General features: G+C 36.2%; 2 protein-coding genes across 2 annotated transcripts in view; one reads left to right on the plus strand and one right to left on the minus strand.

Moving 5' to 3' along the window:
* Positions 1 to 9883, minus strand: part of PICK1 (protein interacting with PRKCA 1) — a 624859-nt gene that overhangs the window by 244387 nt on the left and 370589 nt on the right. The window lies entirely within an intron of this gene.
* The window catches only part of IPPK (inositol-pentakisphosphate 2-kinase), a 77927-nt gene that overhangs the window by 55016 nt on the left and 13028 nt on the right, over positions 1 to 9883 (plus strand). Inside the window, exons 6-9 of the mRNA XM_072421246.1 lie at positions 44 to 102; positions 3867 to 3939; positions 4042 to 4324; positions 5310 to 5460. Coding sequence (XP_072277347.1) covers positions 44 to 102; positions 3867 to 3939; positions 4042 to 4324; positions 5310 to 5460 — 566 coding nt within the window. The remainder of the gene's footprint in view (positions 1 to 43; positions 103 to 3866; positions 3940 to 4041; positions 4325 to 5309; positions 5461 to 9883) is intronic.

Consider the following 9883-nt stretch of genomic DNA (forward strand, 5'->3'; position numbering starts at 1 on the left):
TCTAAAAACATAATGTGATATAATGACTTTTCACTTATTCTAGGTTTTGAAAGGAAAATGGAAGAGGATTAGCAAATACTGTCCGTTGGATCTCTTCTCAGGGTATGTGCTTATTGCTTATACTCCACTTGGAGCTTTGCAGCTTCACTTGTAAGGAAAATCATGATATAAAAAAATATGTATATGGCAGAGGCTAACACCCCATGTAGGATCTAGGAACTTTTTACTGGGGTACAAGCATAACCAGCTTCCTACATTCAGGATTACCTCCTTCAGATATGCCCAGTCAATATTACAAACAGCCATTTTTCCTATTTCTACCTGAGCCTTTGCCTATATTATGTATTATGATAACCAAGGCTTCTTCAAATGTTTTGTAGTTCTGAAGAGATTTCAAATAATATGGTTTAATTTATGTGTCTCAAATGATTCCACACTGCAGTGTGTGCAATGCCTGCTCTAGTCACCGAGTGTTGCTTGTTTCCATTAGTGGAAGTTCCAGGTTGGAATCCTTATGTGGTAGGACAATGTGGGCAAATGGGCCCTAGGAAAACACAATTTGGAAGGGCAGCATGTACCAGGAAATAAAAAAAAAACTTGCAAAGTTTCTAACTTGCAAACTATCTCTAATAATACTAAAACATCTCTTGAGTTTTAAGCACAAAAAACAACAATGGATTCTTTAGGGTCAAATAAATATACATCTTTTGTATTCTAAAACCTTTTTATTTTCCAATAAGTTAAACATAAGTGTGTCACCAAAAAGCATATATAAATAATCTAATCTCAGAGTATATATGAATACAAGGGTATGATAAAAGCTGCTTGTCCTTCCATATATCATTACCATCATAGAATAGCTAGGTTGGTAGTTGTTACAATATTTTATAACAATTAGTAGAAATGGCAAACCAAAAGAAAGGGGGCATTTCAGGCATTATAAGACATAATGATTTACAAACATGATCTAAAAGTCTAATAAACACTTTTATTCTCACACGTACATTAAAAGAATTATAAAACCATACAGTAGAATAATCTCAATTATTCAGCACATTTCATAGACAACAGTCCACTTCAAGAATCAGGAGATCTACAATTATGTTACACAAAAAAGTTGACATAAATACAGTGTAATCAAATTTACTTTCCTCTCATTCTTTTGTGGCTGCTTAATCCAAAAAGAATTTGAGAATAAGGGTTATTTTTTTATTTGGTATTTTTTCTTATTGAAACTGTATCCACGTTCAATAAATCTCACTTGGTGATCTCTTGCTGCCTTTTCAAAGTCAAGGAGAACAATTTCTTCAAATTCATAAGTATTGGAATATTGTATACCCATTTTTTATGTTTCAATATGTTTTTATTGATGGACCAAATAAGGGGACTTACATAGTAATCAACAAAAACATATTCAAAATACTCTTGCATAACAGTGTAATAAAATTTAACAGTAATAAGAGAAAAGAAATGATACGTTGATAATAATGAAATAAAATAAACATTAGGTCCATATGTATTTTGTGTTTTTTTTTTTTTTTCTTCTTCTTACTTATTGAGGACTTGGGGAGGATGGAAATATAGAGAAGGGGAGGGAGGGGAACCAGTCAACAACTAAATCGAAGTACTGTATATACCCTAGTATAAGTCGACTTTTTCAGCACTAAAAATGAGCTGAAAAAGTCACCCTCGACTTATTTCAGGCTCCCCGGCATGGTGACCCAGTGCTGTGACAGAGCTGAATTACCTTGATAGGAAGCTGTAGTGGAAGGGGGGGCGCTCTTTTTTCCCATCCTGAGGAGGATTGCCGGTGGATTACCTTACCTTGCTGGGACCTGAGACAACATAACTTCAGCCTGGGACCCGCGACAGCCTGACTTTAGCCTTGGGACCCGCGACAGCCTGTACTGCTTTATGTACTGCTATTCTGCCTGGCTTACAAAGTTCTGTTTTGTTTAGATAAGCAAGTGAAAGAAATTTTCCATAGTTAAGTTCAAACATTGTTTTAGGGAACTTTTTAAGGAAGGGGCAATGTTTATGGCTAATATCTGAGATTTGTTTTTATTTACTTTATAGTATGAAATATTGCTAAATTGTTGAAGTAATTGTACTGATGTTGGAGAACTAAACGGTTGTTTTTTTATGTACAAGAATACCTTTTATTTTGGGGTCTGAATGTATATGTTTGGTGAGTGATTCCAAAAGAATAACAAAAATAATGGGCGAGAGTGGGCACCCTTAACCACCCGATCGATAACCCCGAAATTTTCTCACCGTATGAAAATACAGTGAGAAAAGTTCGGGTTTATCGATCACTTACCTGGTCCCGCTGCGATCATCCATCGTCGTGTTCCAGCGTCGGGTGCCCTCTCCGGGAAGAAGAAGCCCTTCTTCGGAGGGAGAAGGCTTCTTCTCCCTCCGTAGCGTGTACGTCGGCGCATACGATGACGTCGGCGCGTGTGCGGGAAATTCAAATTGAAAGTCATTCAAACACATTTTGTATTGGATTGAATACAAACTCCAAACAGGAGTTTGTATTCAATCCAATACAAAATGAGAGTTTGAATTTTGTTCTCATTTTGTATTGGATTGAATAAAAAGTCCTGTATCCAATCCAATAGAAAATATATTTGTGGTTTTGTCTATAGGTATCTGACGGACACTAGGGAGGTGTTTTAGAAAAATATATTACTATACTGAATTTCAATCACCTACTTCAATATGTGTATGTTTTTTAGTTGTTGACATCCAAATAAAACGAGGCGGTTGGTAACCGACGCTAAGAAGCGAAGAGACCATGGATTATTTGGTTGTCCGCAGCCTTATTACCCGACGCTTTTCACCCTTGGTTTCCCAGGGGTATTTTTGTGCTTTAATACATACAATCTTAATATATTTATGAAAAAATGTATGAAAAAAATTTAACGTTTAACTTAAATACCATTGTTTTGGTATACATATAGATAATGTGAGCTTGACATAATTAGAGTGCAATAAGGTCAAAAAAACTATTGACATTAACAAAAATAAGTGTGCATTAACCAACAGTATTTATGAAACATAATCGGGGAAAAAAATTGGGTTTTGAAGAGGTGGAAATTATGGATATATGGAACCTACATTCAAAATCTGCTGCAACAGCAGCTGATGCAGCTTTCCCCAATAAATGTGTATATTATTATTATTATTATTATTATTATTATTAAACAGGATTTATATAGCGCCAACATATTACGCAGCGCTGTACATTAAATATATCATCATTTTTGGGGTACTCGTGATTTAATATGGCTTATTATTCACAAGTTTGTCTATGTTTTTTTTTTTCTTTAATTTGGCTTGACAAAATGTTCAATTGATCTTGTCATGAGTATACTATAGTTGCTTTCTGGTTTATTTGGTGTGTGACTTTTATGCCAGTGCAGCTATGAACATTAAAAAGCCAAATATTTAAGTATGCGAACATACATCTTTTCATATTTTTAGAAATGCAAAGGCTTCCATTGCTGACTTTTCTGTCCTAAAATAATGAATGCCTGACTGCCCCCACTGATCAGTAGTTTTAATACTTGGGTAATAATCAGTCATCCCCCCTCAATACGTACACATGTCTGGAGTCCGGGCTTGGCTCCTACTTAATTAGCTAGTTCAGTGGCTTTGAAAGAATCATTTTTAGAAATGAGATCTATTTGTGAAGCCCACTTCTTTCTGTACTGGTTTTCTGTAAGTGTCAAACAGGCTAACAACTGGTATGCACCCTTACATTGAATAAACAGGCTGATTGACATTGCTAGTGAGTAAAATATCTTCTCTGATTTGTACAATTGTTCTAAAGGCTTACTAAATTTACGTTTTTGCTTTTGCAGACATAAGCAAAGGATGCATTTTGCATTGATGAGTTTACTTCAGGATTCTCAAAACAACTTAAAAATATTTAAGGTATATGCTTCAATTTCTGTCTGGTAAGCCTTAGATGAAATTCTTTTTTGTTCTTCTTTTATACCATAATTAATTCTGAAATTGTTTGTTCTTCCCTTTCAGAATGGCACATTAATTTATGGTTGTCGGGATGACCAGGAATACCTCTCAGACCTGAGTCAGCTTGCCCACCATCTAAAACCATTTTTCTTTCCAGCAAATGGGTTGGTGGCCGGAACTCAGTGCACAAAAAACATCCTAAAAGAACTTATCCATGTACTGACAAACGTACTGCTGAGCACTAATTCTGACACTGGGAGAGTAGGGAAAATGAAGTCTATCCCAGTGGCACAGGGTAGAAATTACTGTGAAGCCAGCTGCTTCTATACAGACTTCCTAAGTAATGGTAAGTGTTGGTGTATAGATGCCATTTATTCCAAACTCTATATTAGGTTTATGCTGTATTTCCAGGCAGTAACAAATGACAAAACGGTTATTCTTTATCCTTTTTTCATGAAAATCTTCCTTTTTTTTCTCTTCATGCAGTTTATAGTTAGACAAATAAATATTTTCTAATAGGGAAGTGTCACTAAAGGCAAAGTTCCTAGTTTTTTTTAATTAAATTGCTGTCTTATACAAAAATCCCTGTAAAACTAGACTAGAGAAGATAAGTAAAGTAAGTCTTTATATTATAATGTACTGAGTTTATTATGAAGTATATTGTTATCTAAAATACAATGTACCAGTCCCATGTGATTGCCAATAAAACAGAATATCCATTTCTGATTTAAATAATAAATGTAAACCTATAAATTACATATATATCTTAGGCTGTTGAAGTATGACGAAAGTAGAAAGGTTTCAACTCTTAATCTCCTTGCTTGAACTAGAATAGCGACTCAAACTACTGAGGTCTTCAAATTCACACCACAGACATGGTTTATGTATGTTCTTAGTAAAAGATTTCCTAATACCTCAAAACTTTTTATTAGAAGGAATTAAAAAAAATAATTTTTAATGGGACCAAGGAAAAGAAATATTCTAAAAATGACTGCCATGACTAAACGATAGAAATTAACACACACAAACAGTACATTTTGCAATAAAGTAGAGAGCTTTTCATTTTGTTTTGTAAAACAATTGTTGTTTTTTTTGTGCAAGCCACTAGAACAAAGTATGTTTTCTCATTTTACACATTTTTTAAAAGAGGTTTCTGTGTTGTTTACCTGTAATTCCTTTACACACCCCTGAGGACAAATTTACATGTAAAACAGGAAGACAACCCATTTATTCATTGTATTTAGTTATACAATACACATCAGGATAATGTTCTGTTTATACTAATAATGTTAGTATTTGTTATACTGAGGCGACTGAATGATTTCTGACAGGTAAACACAAAATGGAGACCACTGGATTACCTAAAGGATGTATTCTATACAAGGCCCTCCAGACCCAGATGTTGGACATGTTGGACATTGAAGGACTGTACCCTCTCTACAAAAGGGTAGAGAAATATTTGGAAGAATATCCAGAAGAGAGGTAATTGTTTCTTTGGATTTGTACCCAGTCACTGCAATATCAGTGCTTGCAATGTGTAAGGTGGGTGAGCCATGTCTGAAAGCTAACTAATCCATAGTATGACATACCCACAAACTGTCATAACTGTCATTTTCAGAGGGAACATTGGAAGTGTCTGCAGTATCAGTGCTTGCAATGTGTAAGGTGGGTGAGCCACGTCTGAAAGCTAACTAATCCATAGTATGACATACCCACAAACTGTCATAACTGTCATTTTCAGAGGGAACAATGGAAATCTTTGCTGTAACCCCTAAAGTAATTATTTAAGGGCTTACTATTATTTTTTTTTCTTTTGTGGTGGAAATAAAGATTTTCTCTTGGATTCAGAATTTTCATTACCAGACTGAATGCCTGTCTTGACTAGCGTAAATGTTTGTAAAACCCTAAGAAAAGTGTAGGGGTTGCCCATATCTTGTTTGTGGTGGATAGGACAGGTTTGGAAATTAGATAGGAAAGTATGTTCAGTGACAAACTATAACAATCCAAGCTAGTAGTATTTAGTTGCATTTACCTGGAGTTGTGTTTGCAGTGCTGAAGATGTTTCATAGCTTTCCAAGCTACTTCATCAGTTTTTCCAGTGTAAAGAAAACACGGCAGCATTTATATTCATACAACACCTTAACCCAATCATCATGGAATGTGACATGGCAGATGTTGATTGGCCAAGGCCAGGAGGTGTACATACGCCCTATTCTAGTTACATAACTTCATTCTTGTCCTCCTAGTCAAAATGTACTGAGCAGATGGCCAAGAAATTTTCACTTTGTCTGGCTAGCTGGCTGTAATCACATAATCATTCAGCCAAACTCAGTCTGGTCTATGTGCAGAAGGAGCTGTCAGAGTCCGGAACACCTGACAGCTCTGCTTGGAGGATCTTGACAATTTTTTTACAATGTATTTTAATATGTATGGTTCTCATTTACACTTCTGCCAAAATTGACAAACTGCAGCTCTCACTGAAAGTTTGCTACAGGTCAAATTATCACCTATTTGTTGCCTAAAGCAGAGTTCTGGTATAGCAGGGTATAGGTTTGCATTAAAAAGGAGACTCAGACCTGCTGTGGGAATTGGAAGTTCTGCACAGCTCCCACTTGCTGGTACCTTGCCAGCTAGTCAGCCCTTGCAATGCAGTTCTGTTTATTAAAGGATTGCAGTATCAAGAGCACTCAATTCATTATTTGTTAGATGCATGTACATGTAGCGTCTTCCACAAGGCAGCCATTTACTGGTGTGAGGAAGAGGTGTCCGCACCCCAACCTCACTGCCAATCTGATTCTCGGTTTAGTTCACATTAGCCGGTTTTGCAAGCAATTTTAAGCAGTTTCACTGTAAAAAAAATTTTTTTGCAAAAATTGGTTAACATTGAGACAAGGTGAAAAACACAATGCTTTGCCAGGCTTTTACAGCTACTTATAAGTGCTTGTAAGCTACTAGTAAATGCTTGGGACCAATACATGCCACATAGTTTACATTAGTTGCATGAAAAAACCTAAGCTTACATTTTTACGCAACGTTGATTACACTATTACATTCCTGGAGGTGATTACACTTTTTATAAAACATGGAACATTGGGAAGCTGTGCCACAGTGCAAGGGAATCGGACAATGGGGACATAACAAAAAGATGATGGAAAATAGGACTTACTAATAAGGGGCATAAGTTGAAAAAAAATATATGGGAGGGCGGTGGAAAGTTAACAAAATTACACTGTGGAACACATTTTTTGTTGAGTTAGATCTTACACTTGTTTTTTACTAATTTTTGGGTGGTGAATCCAGAAATGACCCCATTTTTTTTGCCATCATATCCAGTTTTTACGATACAGGGTACCCTCGATTTTTGTCAAAAAACATACAAATTTCACATATAATGAAATAACTTGAATTTTGTTCATAAATTTAAAGCGAGAAAAGAAACCGGGCTTTTTAAGGCAGAGTTTTGAAGTGCAATTATTTTTTAGTGATATAAAATGAGAGATATGTTTAGCATAAAACAGCTATTGTATAGTTTATACAGGATTGACTAGTAGTTGTGATTACATCAAAATAATCATGCAGTACAAATACACATAGTGAACTTAAAACTCAGTGTAACTCAGCAGTGTATCTCAAGGTCCTGACGCGTTTCGCCTTTCAAGTTTCCTCAGGGGAAAATTCCAATTAAAGGTTTCAATGCAAAAATACAGAGTATAGAAATTAAATTTGATTACTTACATTTGTGTAATCACATTGATAATTTGTGAATAGAAACATTTGCAAGACGTCCACACCAATAATTACAATTTGGAAAAGGGGAGAAATAGTGCAGAGTGGCTAGAGAAATAATTCAGTATTGAAATTATTATTGGTTTGACCTAGTCATGTATAAATGGGGTGAATAAGAAAAGGGTTTATGGAATAACTTGCCTGGAGTTATGTAGAGTTAGCTGTATATAAAGGGTATAATAGATGCTTCTAGGTAAAAGTCATTTCGTTTTCTGTTCTAAAGTGGAGTATAAATAAATAGAAATATGCAAAACCAATTGTAATGGCTGAATTCGATCTTCAAAAAAAGGGTGAGACGGTGAAACTTGTTGTTGTGAGTGGGAAAAAAAAGAGAGATTTCTATAGTTTTAAGGTCCTATAGGTAAATTAGTACCTTTGAGCAGGAGGATGGTTCATTTAATATCCTCGATGGATACCAGGATAGCAATCTAGGATCCACTGAATCATTAGATACCTTAAGATGGAAAGGAACTTCAGTGGGGTGCCATAATAGCAAAGATAAAAAAAAACAACAAACAGTATGAATATATTTTTTGATCCTAATAGAGTAAGCTAGCTAATTAGATGTCTGATATTAGTTTGAAAAACTAAAATGAAAATGATCAGTTTGTAAAATGGTGTAGGTGTTGGGTACTTAGAAAGCAGTAAAGTGACTAGACTGCGCTCGCCTGCCTCTCGCCTTAAAATAAGAAATAGAGGAGGTGGCACACGCGAGAACACAGTGGCCATCTTAGATGTGGGAAAACTGGGTATTTCCTGTTGTCTAATAGGTAGCAGAGATACACTAGAGCAGGGGTAGGCAAACTACGGCCTTTAGGCCAGATTCGGCCTAGCCAGTAGTCTGATCCTGTCTAGCCAGTAGTCTGATCCGGCCTAATCCCGGCTGGCAGGGGTCGGCATCCCACGGTTCTTGAGCCTCCTTGTTATGCCCCTCTTCCCTATTTACCGCGGCCGGTGTTAACACTTCTGCCGCCGTGGTAAGGGAACTTTCCTTCTGCGTATGCATTGCAGAGGAGAGGGATTACCTTTCAGGGGCGTTCCCTCTCCTCCGTATGCATTGCGGAGGAGAGGAATTTCCCTTCAGGGGCGGAGCCATCAGCGTGGGACTTGAGATAGTCTGGCCTAGTATGCCTTCTTGACCTCCTAAAATGGTCTAGTAGCCAAAAAAGTTTGCGGACCCCTGCACTAGAGGATGGGATAAAAACGGAGAGGGAGGAGAGAGGGGGAATGAATAAAGTGCAATGGATTGTTATGATTGGGAAGTAAAAAATGGTGTCTAAGGAATATGTATGAATCGTAAATCTTTATAAACATATTATATGAAACATTATCATAAGATCTTAAGGATTTTACATCAAAACTAAAAATAGTATCAAGGGAGCATTCTAATGTGTGAGATTGATATAATAATACGGAACTTGTAAATTCTATTATGTAGAATGAATTCGTTGATATAAGGCTTGTTATGTTATATTATTATGTTAAGATGAAAATGAGGATTAAAGTTGAGAGTGCCCTCACCTGCTAGGGCCAAAGCGGCCCCAAATTGTGCAGGTTCTAGATTCGAGGATAAAAATATCTATTCAAACCCATACGGGGGAAAAATTGAGGGTATTGGTAGCCAAATGTATACCAAACCATCATAAATGCACCCATGATGGAGTAATAGTTATGGGTGTGCCCGTCCCCGGTAGGGCAGTTCCCAAGAGGTAGAAATTTTGGTAAAATGATGGCATGTAACCTTTGTCTGAAAATAATGTTTGACAAAGATGAAACTACAACTACATTCAATCCACCCACTGAATTTGCAGACTTCAATATCACTGATTACAGAAATCTTACAACTTTAAATTTGTTTCCTAATAAGAACAGTGTTCCACCGCAAAAACCTCTATTGTCTAGTTCTATAACCATTAGAAAACCGAAATCTCACGTTCTTCCTTCTGCTATCTCTACATTCCTACATTGAGACCTTTGTTAGTTTAGTCACAAATGAAAATAAAAATATGCCAATCTTCTCAAGAGAGAATATCAACAACCTCAATCCTCTACAACAAAAGGCCCTTACGAAGTTAGAAGGTAACAAAGATATAATAATGAAACCTTCAGACAAAGGTGG

This window comes from Pyxicephalus adspersus, chromosome 8, assembly GCF_032062135.1.
Source record: "Pyxicephalus adspersus chromosome 8, UCB_Pads_2.0, whole genome shotgun sequence".
In the NCBI taxonomy this organism is placed as follows: Eukaryota; Metazoa; Chordata; class Amphibia; order Anura; family Pyxicephalidae; genus Pyxicephalus; species Pyxicephalus adspersus.